A 17,695-nucleotide genomic window follows, 5' to 3' on the forward strand; every position below is an offset into this window, starting at 1 on the left:
AATTTCACCAACAGAGAACACTTTAACCACTCGATCTACTCCTAGACGATTCAATTGTTCTAACAGCCACATGCTGCCGCGCAGGCTGCTGCTGGTGCACTTGGTGCTGGAGGAGCTCGTGGAGGCCCAACAGTTAATGGTGCTGTGCTGACGCTGCAATAGTTTATATGGAGGAGCGGCCGGGTGAGAACGACCGGTCGGTATTGAATCCCCTCACCTCGATGGGGAATTGGAGACGGAGGACGAGAGGAGGACTGGAGGAGTGGAAGCAACCTCCGGGGGTCAGTCCTCCCTGGCGAATTGAAGCCGCCGGCGTCGGGAGGGATCGCAGTTCAGCTGCAAGTGTGGCCGGATCTTCTTCAGACATGGCCATGCCTGAGCACGCACTGAGCAGAGGCTGGTTCGGCTGGCACTGGTACTTGGCAGCGTGCGTGCATGCAAGAACGTGCTGCTGCAAGTGATGGGTTGCTGGGCTCGGATGACTTGTCCATGCATCAACCTTTCCATGGCGCAAAATGACCAGAGAGTCAGTGGCAGTGCGTGCCAGCTTCGTAAAGCGCAGCACCTTTGCTTGCTACGCTGGCCTTTTCTTCAAACCGCCGGTTCCTTTGGCGAAAGGGGTGCACTCGATAACGCTAATCACCCACCTATCGCAACAAAAGTTGAGAGGGGAAAAAGGGCGAGCTTTGTTCTTGCTTGTCTTTTCATGAGTACTAGTCTATAAACAAAGCGAAGCTCGTGGATAACATTGCTTAGTGCTTTATCTCTCATTTGACTAATAACCGATGGATAGTGAAGTCGCTGCGATGCCCATGGAATTGATCAATCTGCCACTGACGTACTGAGGCTGTCCGCACTGGGGGACGCAAACAACGCCTTGCAGTTGTTTCTCTGCACGCATTTCGCTCACGCCCAGTGTTCAGTTCTGTTCTATACACTACGGTGTCAGAACAGTGGCTCTATACACTCCTGACACGATTGTTTATTACAACCTCTCCCCGCATGGTAAAGATTTTGAAAAGGCATCTTTCTACATTTAAAGTACTAAACATAGACATCTTTCTACATTTAAAGTACTAAATATAGACTAATCACAAAAATAATTACAGAACTCATCTGTAAATCGCGAGACGAATCTAATGAGCCTAATTAATTCGGCATTAGATGTTTTTACTGTAGCATTACTGTAGCAATTTAGCATCTAATTACATCCTAATTAGGTTCATTAGATTCGTCTCGCCATTTACAGACAGCAGTCGCAATGCGTTTTTTATTTCGTCTAGATTTAAGTCTTCATGCAGGTGCCGGAAATTTTTTTTGGAATTTGGAATTTTGCATCCAAACCACTGAATGCTCCAGTACTACCTCTGCCCAGCCCCCTCGCTCGCTTTATTGCAGGTATTATAAGAGACTGCAAGCCGGCTGGGATCCGACGTGGGGAGGAGAGAGAGCATGAACGGACGGCTGTCGAATCGCCCGCTGAGAGCCAGCGAAGACGCTCGCGCTCTCACTGCAACGCATTAAAAACGAGCGCTGCGACCTGCTGAGCGCGGGCTCCTAGCCGGCAGCCAGCTGGGACCATAAAACTTGCTCTTACCACTTTGCCTTGGCCTTGTTTGGTTTGGTTCTGGTTAGTGAATAATGACACTTTGATCGCTAATTACGGTGTCAAACAAAAATAATTTACAAAACCAACTTCAGAACCCCCGCGCTAGTGACTCTGAAGAATCTAATAAGACATTTGACCGTGCGATTAGATGATGATACTGTAGCATCATTGTAGTAAATCATCGATTAATTACCGTCATTAGATTCGTCGCAAAAAGTTACATCCATCCCTAAAAAGATTTTGCAAATAGAATTCATTTCGCAAAAAGTTACACACATTCCTAAAAAATTTTGCAAATAGAATTCATTTAGTACTTCATGTATGCGAGATTTTTTTTTTCGAGAAACGTGCGTGCTAGTTTTTTCGCGGATCCAAACCAGGCCAATTGCATGGGGCACCAAACGATGAGGCCGTAGTAGCTAAGGGCACTAGTCCACCACGTAGGAGAGAGAGTAGAAGAGAGAGAAGGAGCTGCCGATACACCCATCGACACTCTACAGCAAAAATTCAAGGAACGTGGCAAGCCCCACGAACACAGCGTGCGGTGATAGGCTAGAGGCGCGGCCGGCAGGAAGAAATTTTGAGAGAAAGAAAGAGGAGATACCCCCACATAATTAGAAAATTGTAGCACTATAGATAGTTCCGTGGACAAGTATGCTATAATACATGCTATATATTATGTGAATCCTATGTGTACCTTTTTATAGTAAGTTGTTTACTATAACCACTGTGGGTTGATGAGCCCAAGGTTCATCAAGTTAATTCAGATATGGACGCCAAAATTATTTTTGATGATTCAAATATTAGAGCTGGCAATATTTTGAAGTATCCTGATATATTCAGTTTGGAACACTTTGTTCCGATGAAATACATTGCAAGAAACAAGAAGGACTATTTTCTATTGGATGCCAGCAAACTAAAGAAATTTTTATGGGTTCTAATTTCCTCACGAAAGGAGAGAAGATGAAGACAGGAAAATATGTCAATATTGGCTCCCGGCATGTCAACATCACAGGTGCAGATCCAACTTAATTATGGGCGCTATATCTATATTTGCTTTGAAGTGGTGCAAGGATATCACCTCATTAGCCATCTGGCCGGTATATTATATTTTTATGGGTTCATCACGCAGGTGCTAGTTAGTTTAATTATGGAAGTGTAGTCCGAATATGTTAGGTGCCTGCGTGCACCTGTGCTTGTGGGACCTGAGTCAAGGGCCTGCGTGCCTTTCTAATAGGGCTGGTTTGGCCATGTAGGAGATTAGATTGGATTTTATTTGTGTCTCTCGTCTAGAGTTTCTCCTATAAACAGCGAGACGCTATCCGATCTCATCTACTTTGCCGATTCTCCTCGGATTGTGTGGAGCACGTGATCGAGCTGCCGCAGTTTGGTCGTGCCTCGGATTTCCGTCGGAATTCTCCTTTTCTGATCGTGCTCCTTCGAGTGCGCGGGTGGAAAAGATCTTTAGGATTTTGGTTTGCATCTGCTATAAGCCGATTCCTATATATTTATCTATTGTTGCTGCTGCTTGAGTTTGGATTTATCAATCGGAATTGCCTTGTCTATACACGTTGTACATCTGGTTTGGGAATTGGGCCGGTATTCTTGCCGCTCGGTTTCATTGTGTAACAACGAGATCGTTTCTGATATTTAATCAAGGTCCGGCTGTGTTACTAGTTCTTGACCCAAGAAATATTCCTATTGGCTGGTGATTCTGGTTGATCGTTTGGCTGATTATTATAGGTCTGCTTACTTCTACTGAAATCAGGTTGTCTCTTTAAACTACTATATAGTATTGCTACCTGGAAGCTGCTTGGAGTCGAGGGAATTAGAAGTTCATAGAAGTATAATTTAATTATTTATCCTCGAGTTCAGTTTAGTACCGTGAAAAATTGAGACATATCTCGGGCATCATAGACATGTCCTTATCATGGGTGCCCTAATCTGTCGCGTCGTTTAGATAATATAAAGGCGGAGCGTTTTGTTTTTGTCTCGTTTACCCTCAGCGTGCGCGTCATTACCGAGGAACGCTGCCTGTGCTTCCTGGGTCGCTAGGCTTTGACGTTGCCACGTTGGTGAGCCAGCGAGGCTTGCATTGGTCGCTTGGACCGAGCGCGAATCTATCGGTGGCTCGGTCCGGTCAGCGAGAGGGAGTTGCCGTGGTTTGCAAGCTGGGGAAGGAGGATAACCTCGTCCTCGTAGTGCATCCTCGTGTTTTTTTTTTTGAAAAAAGGTGCATCCTCGTGTTTTGGAACTCGTACCAGGAGTCCAGGACTTTTACTTCAAAAAAAAAAAGAGTCCAGGACGGGATGGGCCGGGCACTCCATGGCGCTTTGTTTAGGATGGTGCATGGGCACAGTGGCGGAGGCAAAAGGTGGCGTGGCCCCCTCAACAATGCAGCGCAAATTTTGCAAAGTTTTTCACCCCTACTTTCGATATGATCCGATACAGTTGTTGTATTAAGCTCTTACCTGCTAACTGACTCTAGTAAAATCAGGATCTACGTCACGTTTACATGTAAGTATAACAGACAAGCTAATGCTTATCGCTAACATTGATATAGTTGTCGTGTTAGTGCAAATGGACCAGAGGATCAATGGTTGTTTACATGGACCTCGCCATGGCTATATATGAGCGCCATGGCCTGTCTTTCCTTTCGTTCAAGAGCGCACACGATCCCAATCACAAATGCAATTCTAGTTCGTCTCGTCTCGTCACGTTAGCTTCACTTTGCTCCGGTGATCGGCCTTCAGACTTATGAAAATTTGACTTAGATAATCTAAGAACTCTCCAGCCACAGGTTCTCTAACAGTGGCGAATTAGAACTTCAAGATAGGATGGTCCAATAAAACAAGGTTTATTATATTTTAGTGAATAAGTAAATCTAATCTTATAAAGATGCAATTTCTCACTTTTCACTTTTTCAATTTAAGTATCAATTGCTATACATAAGATTGTTACTTTATATTTGAGTCTCACTTCTCACTTAGAATAAAGTAAATTACTTTTCATTCCGGCAGGTAGTATTGTTACTTGCGAGATGCCTCTACGGCTCTACCTGCCGGAGTGCCGGATCGAGCTTAGCACTGGCAGCAGCGGGCGAGACGCGAGCAGCGCCTCGTGGGCCATGGCTGGCACGCTCGTGAGGAAAACGGCAGCAACTGGGCAAGCAAGCAGCAACAAGGCCACTGCCCCCGTGCCGTTCCCTCGTGCGCCACGCGGCTCTTCTTCCAGTAGCCCAGCAGCAAGCAAGCCGCAAGCGGGGGTGTACGCGGCTGGCTCGCGGTCTCGTGGAAACCATCGATCAGACGCGCGCCTGGATGGGATCGGAGAGCGTCGGCGGGCCGGGGGTGTGGATGGGATGGAGACGGCCAGATGGGGAATGTTAATAACGTGCCTGGCGCGGGGAGCCGCGCGCCGAACCGGCCGGGCCGGGGTAGGTTGGTGGGTGGTGCGTGGCAGCGCGACTGGGTAGCGCGCGGCCGCGCGCCGCCGGAACGACGACGGGCCCGCGAGCGCCAAGGAGAAGACACGGGCACGCCGCCGGCTGCTGGATCGCCCAAGGCAGTCCATCGCGTCGGATCGCCAACCTCGGCGCCGTACGCCTCGGTCTCCGGTGGGTGATCCGGTACGACGTTTACGGCCATGATATCATCACAGGAGACGCGACACATACATGGCGCCGGCCGCAACTAACAAAGCTCCCAGGATTCTCTCCTCAAATCTCCTGACTGCTCCTACCCGAAATCTAATTGCTCCTACACGAAAATACTCCTACACTACTCATCCGGCATGTGCTGCCATGCCATGCTTGTAGTTGTAGCGCGCACAACGTGATGACGCTCTCTCCCGGTCTCCCCCGGCCTCCGTCTGTCGCCGCGCGCGGCATGGTCCAAGCATCCGAGGCGACGCCGGCCACCATCCTGCTGTACCGCTGTACGTACCAACTAACATACCAGCATCTCGTCAGTGGCTCGCCCGGATCACCCACCCGTCGACTCGAGACTCGAGAAGGAACAAAACGGAGGACCCGGCCGGGTAACGTGGAAGCACCAGCCAAAATGCGCCTCGGATGCCTTCCCCCGAGGGCCGAGGCGCCATCCGATGGAGCCGGCGGACTAGGTTCGCGCGCCGGTCGCCTTGGCCGCGCCGAACGGCCCGCGACGCGCGCGACACGCGAGACTTCTGGCCGTCGAGGAGCCCTCCGCCAAAGAACGCGGGCGCGGCCGCCGAGATGCTGGGCAGAGGCGGCAGCCGCGCATGTGCCGGCCGGGGCGGGCGGGCACATGACATATGCGCGTGTGCGGGCGCGGCGAGCTCACGAGCGCGCACGCGGCGGGAGGGGGAAGGGAGCAGGGGGCGGCGTCCGGAGCCCGGAGGCCGCGGCGAGGCTGGGGTCGGGCCGACGGGACGCAGCGGCTGTGCGGCTGTGCCGGATGCCGATCCATGTGCGATCATTTTGGCCTCTCCGTCCAAGAAAGGCCATTGTGGAGCGGACAGGAGGGGACTCGCTCGGATTGGATTGGACTTCCGATGTTGCATTGTTGCATGTGGCTTCTGTTGAATTTACTGTGCTCCTTTCTCCGCGCGCTTGATAATGAGCTATCGACCATGCTTTTAATTTTAGGTGAACATGTTTCATTAAAAAAAAGGTGAACATGGGTTCTTATCAAAATTGTTACTGCAAGTCACGGTTTAAATGCTCAGACTCATGCAGCCCCCCTGCTTAGGACGACAATTCTGTGTGGATGTTTAGGGTGTGTTTAGTTGGTGAAAAAAGTTTGGATTTTGATACTGTAACATATTTCGTTATTACTTGATAAATAATATCTAATTATATATTAATTAGACTTAAAAGATTCAGCTCGTACTAATCAGTTAGACTGTGTAATTAATTATTTTTCAATTGTATTTAATACTTCATGTATGTGTTCGAAGATTCAATGTAATAGGTACTGTGTAAAATTTTTTAGGAACTAAACGCGGCCTTAGAAATGCGGCATTGCACTTAAAATGCGAGTAGAATTACTTGACACAGGAGCAATTTTGTAAGTACTACCTTTACGATTTAATGATGGGACGTCAGGTCTAGAAAAGTGTTCGGGATAATGCGAGTTTGTCGTCATCATCACACAAAAATCACGGGAAAAGCAGAAGGGAGAATCATTCTCGCACCTCTGACGACAAGATGAAGTGCCTGAATCTACGAGCCTATAAAATCACGGGAAAAGCAGAAGGGAGAATCATTCTCGCACCTCTGACAACAAGATGAAGTGCCTGAATCTACGAGCCTATAATGAAAGGACCTGCGAGTCTATTCGTATACTCCATCTCTTCCTAAATAACTGTCGCTTTTGTTTTCCGAGAAATAACTTTAATTAATTTTATATAAAATATATTAATATTTATGCTACATAATTAATATTATTATATAAATATTTTAATTTATTTTTTTAATAAATTTATTTAGAGATATAAATGTTGTACGTTTTTTCTACAAATCGAGTTAAATTTATGGCACACACCAACGACCAACGACCAACGACAACACTTAAAAAAAGACGGAGGAAGTAGCACCAACGACGACACTTTAAAAAAAAGACGGAGGGAGTAGCACCAACGACGACACTTGAAAAAGACGGAGGGAGTAGCATCATTCAACATCAGGGCGTCGGCAGTGGTCTGACGATTTAGGCTAGCTATTTGGAGGAGAGAGAGAGAGGAGGGCAACAGCTGCTTGGGAAGGAAGCGCGTGAGAGCAAACTGCATCGGCGACTGTGCGAGGCTGCGAGCTAGCAACGGAAAAAAGTGCTAGTGAGCACTGTGCAGCAACTGTTCATCTAATAAAAAAATCAAATAGCTGGCCAAATGGCCCACCACTGCGGACGCCCTCATGTGCGGTGTATGAACACATCAAAGCAACCTTCAGCTGAACTTTTTCCAGTGAAGAATAATCATTCATTCATCTGGACCATTTGCAATCACAGAGTCCGTTTGCGATTACTAAAAGATAATGTTGTTCAATTGGGAGCCAGTACCTGCAGTAGCAGGTAAAGCTACAATCGTTTCCAAGCATATATTTGCTAGAATTATGCCATAATAACGACATCAATTTTTTCGCTTAAAACTCCTATAGTGTTATTGTACGACAAGTCATATGGCCGGAGCCCAGTCCGCATCTCAGGTCAGCATCAAAATTTCACGTCGACCAGATTTAAATTTAACATCCTGGACCTGCACGAGCGGGTAATAAAAGCAATCTCCGCGGTCCGTCCCCACAATCATGCACGCCTTCACTGTATGTCAGACAACTTTCGAGCCCTACAGAGCTTCCGAGTCAGCAGGGCCTGTAGCAGTAGTTGCCACAGCGTCTTCTTTGGCGTCATCCTTCTTCTGGTGGCCGTCTACATCATTTCCATCTTGATTGTTGCTCGTTTCCTTCTGGCCAGCTACGTCATTTTCTTCTTTTCTATCGTTGATCGTTTCCTTCTCGCCAGCTACAGCATTTTCTTCTTTATCTTTGCTCGTTTCATTCTGGCCAGTCGCAGCATTCACTTTATCTCTGCTCTTTACCTTCGGGGGAACGACAGGAAAATCTTCCTCAAGTTGTCGGTGCCATCGGAAATTGGCGGCTTCAATCCAGCGCGGGTGGACCAAAAACTTCTTGTTGCCTACAGCCCAGCGGGCCTTCTCTGTTCCCAGATCCACAGCCACGACGTGGGTCACTGTGGAATCCACGTCTGTAGAGCAAACGGCACCCAGATGCTCGGCCATCTTCCACATCATCTGCTCCTGTGGGCGAGCATTGTTGGGGAACACCCGACTGAAGACTAGTTTGCAGCCTTTCAGTACTTCTTTCCGTACCGTCTTGATCACCTGCATTCGGAACACAAACACAAGAAGCAACCAATTACAGATCAAATCTGCAAGACATGGTATGGTACACGATTTGTTAAAGAAGTTGTAGTTCAGTCATTTTAAAACTGATAACCACAACTGTATTTGTTAGTGATTATGTCCACAATCCACAAAATGGTGATGGCAACTAGGTGCAAGTTAAAGAACAATGAGTTATTTGTAAATATCATAATACACAAAGGGTGACTGTACGTTTAGTGGCCTACCTGTCTTACATCCTGTGAAGAAAGATCAGTTTCAGCAGCCTACAGGAGAGAAGTGCAAGGACAAATGGTTAGACATAAAACATACTTTTGTGCTAACAGATTCAGGTCTACTGTCAGGAGGAGACTAAAGAAAGAGGAATAAAATGTCATACAACTATGTACTTAAGCCACAAACCGTGTCAAAGAAAATCGCATGTATGCGCTTCAAGACATCTAAAACCGTAGCCAAAGCGCCATCACTCTCCCTTTCATCTTGCATAGACTCTGACAAAGATCTAACACCAAAACCAAACTCGCGGCAGCTTGAAGCAAAGTAATGATATCTCTCCATCAGAATTAGATTTCCTTTATGCTTCTGCCAGACCTGGGGAAAAATCATTTTGAAGCTGGCTAAATATAAAATGACAAATTACAGCACAAGCAAGATATTATCACTCCAACCAAGGATTAAAAGGTACCTACCAGCTTCTAGATACTGAAAAGCGAAATCATTATGGTTTGATAAATGTGCACGGATGTTTCTACTGTTAGGTTTATATGTTTGAAGAAAACAGTAAACACTGCATAGCTACCCAGGAAAACTAAACAGCAACCAGAGTATTTTACGAGATATTAAGATGTAGCCTGACCACTTATGAAAAAACAAATGAATTGATTTGAATTTTTTATACATGGATTAAAGTTGTTCCAAATTGGGTGTCCTGTTGTATAGAAAATGCATATAGTTGCTGACCATGTTTTCAAATCGTCTAGTCGGACCTAGTCGCCATGGGACCGATCAGACGACTAGTCGCGATTAGTCGTCGATCAGGCCGATTAGTCGAGCCTAGTCGGTCCTAGTCGTCTGCCTAGTCGTCCTATGTGTCCCAGGACCAATATGATATATGTACTGCATATTACTTAATAAAAAGCAAGCATGAAGGCAACAATGATGGCCGATTTTTCACTTACTTGTGAGAGATGATTTGTGAACTGTCCAGAACTCTGTCTCAGCCTCTATATACCAAAAACCTAATGGGCCACCTTGCTAACCGTCACCGGCCCAGGCCCACAACTCAAATAGCCCACAAAACAATCTCAAGTCCAATCGTTTTCCAACCTGATCGGCGCGACTAATCGCGACTAGTCGACGACTAGTCGGACGACTAGAAAACTAGTCGCCCAAACCTACTCGGTGTCCCTTATCGGGGTCACCGGACCGATAAGCCCGACTAATCGCGACTAATCGCGATTAGTCGGACGACTAGATAACATGGGTTGCTGAAAATAGCCTTTTAACAATAGCACTTACATATTCAGTGTCATCAAGAATCACTGCAACACTTTCAGCCCCAAGAATCACATCAAGACCTTTCTGATGTCGCTGAGTGCAATCCGAGTTCGAAATCACTTTTGAAGGAAAATAGACATTAGTGGGGTCAAGAAGCTTTGCTATTTCAATTGCATAATCTTTGTCACCCATGGTGTATATATACATTTCAAACATATTGCTTGCTTCTTTCAAAAATTTACGGACAAATGGTCTCAACTTTGTCAGCATCTGCATTGAATCTAGCATGAAGATGCTTCTGTCCGGATCATCTGCATTTAGCACATGTACATGAGGGTTACATGTTATGTATTCATGGATAAGCAACAGCAGTTTCAGAAAAGGATCAAAGGGAATGAAACAAAGACCGGGAAGATAGTGATCATTAACCATTAAAAAATCTAGCATGCATTACAACTTAGTAATCATATGAAATATGTTGATCATTATTAGTAGTCTGCTAAATGGGATCAAAGTTAGAAATGACTTACCAAATAATTCTAACTGCACCAAGCCAGAAAAAATGTGTCTAATGACAAATAATTTAGGTACTAGAGGGGCATAGAGTCCTCAATAACATCAATCTACCTAAAATCACATTGTGCAGGAGATAACAAAAGCATACAGACTGCCATGAGTAGTGGCATTTAACTTTATTTTCTAGAATGATGTGCTATTCTTATGTAACCGCACTGGCTCTGCATGAATACATAATATACATTCCAGTCCAAATTCAGACATGCAAGCCATATTTTCCTTTTTACTGAACCAACATTGACCAGTATTTTCAAACACAATTATGTAAACAATACAGACTGCATATCAAGTGTAAGAGAATATATTTACTCATGCCATTCCCCTATGGATTCTAATACTTTCAAGTAAATTAGTGTAAAAATGAAGTCGACTAAATATATCATAACAGCGTACTAGCATATCTATAATTGGCATCAGAGGTGGTACCTTATGGTAATAAAATATACACTTACAAAAGAAACTACATGTTCTCGAAACTAGTCCATTACCTTTTAGAGCAGCTGTCCGAATACCCAACTCATTTTCAGCAGAAGAAATATGTTGGAGTTTGGTCGAGTTGATCAGTGTATGATCCAGGTCTAAAATAAGCACTAATTTTCTTTCACGCAGCAGATTCTTCAAATTAGAGCCACGTAATCTGTCGATCTCTGAAGTACCTAGCCTCAAGCCCTGCATTTTTAGAATACTCCTAAACTTATACAACTGTTTGGAGACAGAGCACTATGCAAGTGCAACTGGAAATGAAAAATAAATGGGAAGACAGTGCTAACGATAGTCCAAGAATGTGCATTATAAGCCAGGCGCAATAATGAAACATCACACTTCTGAAATCTATGCTAAAATATTCCTAAAATTGTTTGTTGCATCTGGATTGACAGTACCTTGTGGATGTAACCAAAAGCAACTCCTGAAACATCTTCCTCATCTTGTGGCTTGCCACATCTAAAGCAAAGTCCACCAAAATATCCAGGATGTGGACATAACTCAACTTGAACGTTTTTAGATGGGCCTGATAAAATATATATTCAATAATTCAACATGCCGTCTATCAAATATGGACAACTGTACATTCATTATTCAATAAATGATGAACTAAGCGTAAGGCAATTGTAACAGAATAAAGAAAGAAAGAAAGATACTGAAAATTTTGAGGATATCATGAAAAATATAATAGTCACCACAGCCGGATAATTTGGTGTAAGAAAATCAGAAGTATAAATGACTGATTGTGAGTTGTACTGTACAACTCTGAACAAAAATGTGAAATGGCAGCCATTTGTACCATTAGTGCATTCAATACAAAAGGATAGCCAGCCAATATGTAACACAATGCAGCCTAAAGTGAAAAGTATATCCTGAAACACCACATTTAAAGTACGTAAATATGTCCTCTTTAGCTGCTAAACATACAAACAGATTTGCAAAAGTGAGGCTAACAAGCATACCAGTTGCAATTTTGTCAGGCCTAATTGGCATTCCTTGATCTTGGCATTGTTCCTCCACTCTACGCCTTTTAGCACTGCATTTTGCATGCAGTTGACAGCAATCAGATACACATTACAAAATCTACAAAAAAAGTCGCGATTAGTTCTCACTTAACACAACTTCATCCCATGAACTTCTTCCCTTTTTCCCGAATACTAGGATGCTCTCCCCATCACCCACCACCATCCTCAATGATAACTGAACACTCTTACTACCCAGCATGGAAGACCATCATACTTCATACAAGTTGTATTGGAGACTTGCAGTTAAACATCTGAGGCGGAACTTTTACAGGTGCATGGTTTTTTATGCCATAAACAAAACCTCCATGATACTGTAACTGCTCATTTATGGTTCTGTTTCACATAACATTTGTTTTTAACATCAGAAATTTGAATTTCACGCGAACTAGTGATCGAACAAGCAACAACCATTTGGGTGGATTTTGAACAACAGAAAATCAAGCACAAACCAGCAAAGGGTAGACGCCTAGCCTGCCTAGTCACTGGTACAATGAGCAACCAGTGCCTAACTTCTAGAAAACTGACAAGAATTCAGTGATTCTACCCGGGCCTATTTGGATTAGAAGGGATGGACAAGGACTTAAGACTATTAAACTAAATCCTAACTCATAAGTAGGTGTCTTCGTACTCCAGCACATGCCAAATTTACAACTATCAGGCCCCAAACCAAAAACAAGGGAAGGGGTCTCTGAAGTAACACGACTTTAGAGCAAAACCCAAGAAAATCATGCATAGCTGACACCTGAAATTTAAGGAAACGATGGACCAGGCAGTGGCTAGGTATAGGAACACCGGAAGGTATGTTTGCAAATGGAATTCAATTCGGATTCACATTTCATACTGAGATTTTCTCCCCCTCCCCCTCTTTGAGATAGAAGATTAAATAGGCCTTGCAGCAACAAAGCACATGGGAGTTCTATGATTTACCTCATAGATAGGATGAAATTGTTGTCAGTAAACAGAACAAAGTTCAGTAAGCAGCTGAAATTTTTTGTTAGCTCGAAGTTTCTCCAAATGATAATATCATAAAAGGCTTACCTAACAAACTTCCCCAAAAGTCCCCAGGTTACATTTATTTGGAAGATTTCTGGTGGAAGGATGGCAACACATGCTAGTATGCCTTGTCCTAGTTTCAGGTTGCGATAGCATAAGCTGAAGATGCAACCAAAACTAATACATCAAACTTGCATACCACAAGAGGACCAATGTCTTTACAGTACCCGCACATGGGATTGTAAGACAGATCAATGCTATCAAATCAACTGGTTACACGAATTTCAGATTCCACATTTCACATACTATAAAGTTCGACTGAATACTCAATATGATTCAGTGCGCTCAGTACAGGAGCAATATGAACTCTAGTAAACCCTAGCGGGGGATAAAAAGCTCTGAGATCCACCTAGTCTATGTCTAACACACCACGATGCAAGTAATAAGGAAACAAAAACCCTCAATCATATGCTTACGACTTTACCCAATCAAGCACGGAACCCTAATAAGCTCAAATGTAGGAAAATCTGCTCTTCCCTACTCCAGCAGAGAAGACGATCATCTGACCCAAAATGCGCGTGGAATCAAAGGCGGCAATCGCGCAGCCGGAGCTGCCAAACCCATGGGGCCGTCAAGTGGTGAGGTGAGAAGAGGGAGGGGTAGCGGGTAGGCGGCGCGTACCCGTTCTGTTCTGGGACTTCAACTTCCACCTCCTCCTCTGAATCCTCCTCCTCGCCCTCGTCGTCGGTGGCGGGCGAGGCGGAGGAGGGGTCGCCGGGGAAGGCGGAGTCGGCGCCGGAGGCGTGCTCGAGCTCGGCGTCGAGGATGGCGGCGAAGTCGTCGCTTCCGCTCGACGACGATGGGGACGGCGACGGCGCCTCAGCGAGGCTCATGGCGCGGCGCCGAGGGCACAAGGGAAGGAGGTCGCTGGGGAGGGTGGGTGGGGAACGGAGGCCGAAGAGGCGGAGAAACAACAGGACTAGTAGAGGAAGCGAGGTGGGCTTTTCTTTTTCTGTTCAGAGGACTAGGAGTGAGGCGGCAAGCAAATTACTTGGGCTTTCCCCAAAACAAGCCCCAACGGCGGGCCGTGATCGAGGAGCGGCGCGGCCGTGGGCGAGGAGTAACGGCGCCGGATGGGCCGCGGTCAAGGAGGGGCGGAGCCAGGCCGCGGCCAGCGGCCGCTGGTCAAGGAGATGCCTGCTTGCTCCGAAAGCACACCAGTGTCCAGTCATTATTTAAAAGAAAACACACGTTTTCTTCTATGTCAAACACACACACACGGCTCCCTCCACGAATTTATCGTAGTGTGTGTGTGAAGAGATCAAACCGAGAAGAGATCGGAACCAAAATTTTATTTGTTATTATTTGAAAATGATTAAAATCTACTCCTTTCATTTCAAATTATAAGTCATTTCGATTTTTCTAGAAAGTCAAAATATTTCAAATTTGATCGAATTTGTATAATAAAATACTAATATTTGTGATACCAAATAAGTATCATTATATTTTTCATTAAATATATTTTTATAGTATATATTTTTGGTGCTATAATTTTTATAGTTATTTCTATAATTTTGATCAAACACAATAATAGTTTGACTCTTTAAAAAAGATAAAATAACTTACAGTTTGAAATGGAGGGAGTACCTTGGACCGTGAAATGATCAGACATTATGATTGATAAGTCCGTTGGCACGGGGACAGGGGAACCGAATGGATCGCACGAGGCCTGTAAACATGCATGCGTTGGTTGGAATTGATGATGCCCGTCGTGTGTGGGCACGGAAGCTCGGTCACCATTTGCCTGTTCGCGTGTTCCTTTCGTTGCTCGTTGGCGTCGCCAGCGTTGCGCAAAGTCGATAAGGACACGGGGTAGTCCCGAACGTCGTCATCCCATCCCTTAGGCAAGATTGTTGGTCTTTTCTGCTGCGAGAGGAAGCAAATAAGTAGTAGATCAATCTGTTGACAGTCAAATTTGGCACCTGCCGAGGCCGACCGGTTAGACCGATCTGGTCTATACAGTCCAAGTAGAATTATGTTTTTTTAAAGAGTACTCATGTAATCCTACTCCTGAAGGGGTACGTCTTCCCCGGCCTATAAATATAAAGGCTAAGGCCGATTGAGCTAATTCCAATCGAATCAATACAAAAATCGCATTACTTTTTATCTCTCAAACCCTAGCCTTTTCCAACCCTAGATTGCTTTCTTCCTTCGTCTCGACGGCGTTTGAAGACATTCTGAGTGGCCTGCCGACCTCAGAGCAACCCTACGTCCACAAGCTCCGACGGGGTCCCTCCCGAGCTCGATGTTCTAGGTTTCTGGCGACTCCCTGCTTGCACCGGTCAGACCGGTCGGCGGCACCGGTCAGACCGGCCTGCCTAGGGTTTCGCGGGTGTTGATCGTTTTGACGATCGTCCACGCGTTCTAGCGCATTCGAGTGTGTTGGCGCGATTCTGCGTCAACATACTTTTTGGCGACTCCGCTGGGGAAAAGATTAATCTGGTTTTAAAAACCGATCTAATCTAACTTCTCTGGAAAGATGGGTACTCATGGTGAAATTCACAACGACAATTTCATCAAGGCGACTATGGAAGAACTCACTGAAGACGAGCGCAGGGCCTACCTCGTCGCTGAAGAGCACCTGAAAGAACAGTTCCTTCAAGCATTCAAGAAGGAGCGAGGAGGCCTATTCAAGAGGGTCGGGGAGTTCGTGATGCCATCATTCAAGCTGAACCAAGACAAGGTCGAGGTACTTCCTAATGATCCCTCTGAATTAGTCAAGCAATTCTCTCTTATGGTAGATTCGAAAATATCCGCCACGCAAGTAGCTGCAGGAGAGAGTTTTGCTGGGCTCAATGATCAGATTGAGGCACTTAAAAAGGGCAAAAGTGTCGACGATGGCACTTATATTCCAGAAGCGAATTCGGCTGGTACATCTGCTACCCAGGATCAATTCTTTGGGATGCCGCCGAACTCGTTCCCAGGGCAAACACCGTTGCCATCTACTGTCCACACGCCACCGGTCCCACCGGTCTCCTCGACCGGTCAGACCGGTGCGGGCGGTCAGACTAGTTACACGATCGGTCAGACCGGTCCAACGGGACAGTGTCCAGTGCCCTCTGCACCGCACACTTCTATTCCCGGTTCGGCCGTCCCTAGCCGAACCAATGAGATAGTGATGCATGCCGGGCCTCATACTACATCACAGCAGGGATCTGGACCTCACTGAGGGCCGATTCCTAACACAAACATGACTTACACCGGTCCTACCACGCAACGTGTTTCGCCCTCTTCGCATGCATCGGCCAGCGGTACTTATCAAGCCGATTTCAACAGGTTTAAAGAGGATTTGGCCGGTGTGCTTAAATCTAAACTTGGGATTGAAATGGGTGGGTCGTGTTTGTATCAAAAGCTGTATCCTCCAGAGTTTGATTTCGTTTCATATCCTGCTGGTTGGCGCATTCCCGAGTTTGTGAAATTTAATGGTGAAGATTCTCGTACGACTTGGGAGCATGTTAGCCAATATGTCTTGCAATTGGGAGAAGCGGGTCTTAACGATGCTTTGCGCGTTCGCTTATTTGCTTTATCTTTGACCGGAACTGCTTTCTCTTGGTTTTCCTCGCTTGCGCCGGGATCGATTTTAAATTGGAATCAATTAGAACTCAAATTTCATGATCACTTCTTTAGTGGGGAAGCCGAAGTTAGATTGTTAGACTTAACATCGGTTAGACAAAACCGAGATGAATCGGTTTTGGATTATTTCCAAAGGTTTAAAGCTTTGAAAAACCGTTGTTTCAATTCGTCTCTTTCGGAAAAAGATTTGGCGGATTTGGCATTTAATGGCTTGCGTTCTTATTTGAAAGAGAAACTTGAAGGTTTTGATTTCATTACGGTTAATCATTTGCAAATGCGAGCTGTTGGTGTCGAATTTAAGTAAAAAATTCTAAAAATTCCTTTAAGCCTAATCGGTCTAACACACATATTGTTGAGAATGATTCCGACTGTTCGGACCATGAGGAAAAGGGAGTGTACGCCGCTGAATTTGTTTGGCCGTCAAAGGACAAACCTTCTATGTGTCCTTCGCTTAAACCGGTTCAAAAGAATCGGCAAAATGAGATGAAATTTACTTTTGATGTTTCCAAGTGCGATAGAATTTTTGATGAATTACTTAAACATGGAAACATTCGTTTGTTTCATGCTATATCGTCGCCGGAAGAACTAAAAATGAATGCATATTGTAAATGGCATAATTCTTTCTCACATGCTACTAATGATTGTAATGTTTTTCGTCGACTGATCCAATCGGCTATAGATGAAAGACGGTTGGTGCTTTCTGAGATGCAAGTAGACAAGACTCCCTTACCTATCCATACTTTGGAACTAAATAATCCAAAGGTTCTCCTTCGGCCGGAGCAAACCAAAGGGGCTCAAGGGAAGAATGTGGTGATTGGAGATCCGAGGCCGATGAATGCAAATGGCAAGATTCTGGCCCGAGAAGTCGTTGCTGAGAAGACTCCAGATGGGAAGTCGACTTTGAGGATTTTTGTTAATGCTTCTAAGCTCGGGGGGCAAGCAAGTTCCTCCAGTCAGCCTGTTGTCCAGGAGCAACCGGTCA

The 17,695-nt window shown here is 45.3% G+C and overlaps 1 protein-coding gene across 2 annotated transcripts; it reads right to left on the reverse strand.

Annotated features, from left to right (window-relative positions):
* Positions 1 to 7,583: 7,583 nt before the first annotated feature.
* On the reverse strand, positions 7,584 to 14,058 carry LOC120665618 (RNA polymerase II C-terminal domain phosphatase-like 4). 2 transcript variants are annotated; one of them, XM_039945220.1, is made up of 8 exons: positions 13,762 to 14,058; positions 12,025 to 12,098; positions 11,461 to 11,588; positions 11,068 to 11,248; positions 10,025 to 10,314; positions 8,909 to 9,097; positions 8,734 to 8,772; positions 7,584 to 8,485 (listed from the first exon to the last, which is right to left on the reverse strand). In XM_039945220.1, exons 1-8 carry the CDS (start codon positions 13,971 to 13,973, stop codon positions 7,931 to 7,933), a joined length of 1,668 nt encoding a protein of 555 aa, XP_039801154.1. In that variant the 5' UTR covers positions 13,974 to 14,058; the 3' UTR covers positions 7,584 to 7,930. The 2 variants fall into 2 exon arrangements, with proteins under 2 accessions (XP_039801154.1, XP_039801155.1); XM_039945221.1 differs by having other exon boundaries at positions 12,025 to 12,145; positions 13,762 to 13,898.
* Positions 14,059 to 17,695: the final 3,637 nt, after the last annotated feature.

The sequence above is a fragment of the Panicum virgatum genome, chromosome 3N, assembly GCF_016808335.1.
Source record: "Panicum virgatum strain AP13 chromosome 3N, P.virgatum_v5, whole genome shotgun sequence".
Classification (NCBI taxonomy): domain Eukaryota; kingdom Viridiplantae; phylum Streptophyta; class Magnoliopsida; order Poales; family Poaceae; genus Panicum; species Panicum virgatum.

What these genes read in the sequence shown, in the direction of transcription:
- LOC120665618 (XM_039945220.1), bottom strand. Translation starts at nt 13,973, where the DNA reads ATGAGCCTCGCTGAGGCGCCGTCGCCGTCCCCATCGTCGTCGAGCGGA. An exon ending in GAAGTCCCAGAACAGAACGG is followed by an intron (nt 12,099 to 13,761) that starts GTACGCGCCGCC and finishes TGCAAAATGCAG; the next exon opens with TGCTAAAAGGCGTAGAGTGG. An exon ending in GCCTGACAAAATTGCAACTG is followed by an intron (nt 11,589 to 12,024) that starts GTATGCTTGTTA and finishes ATATTTTATCAG; the next exon opens with GCCCATCTAAAAACGTTCAA.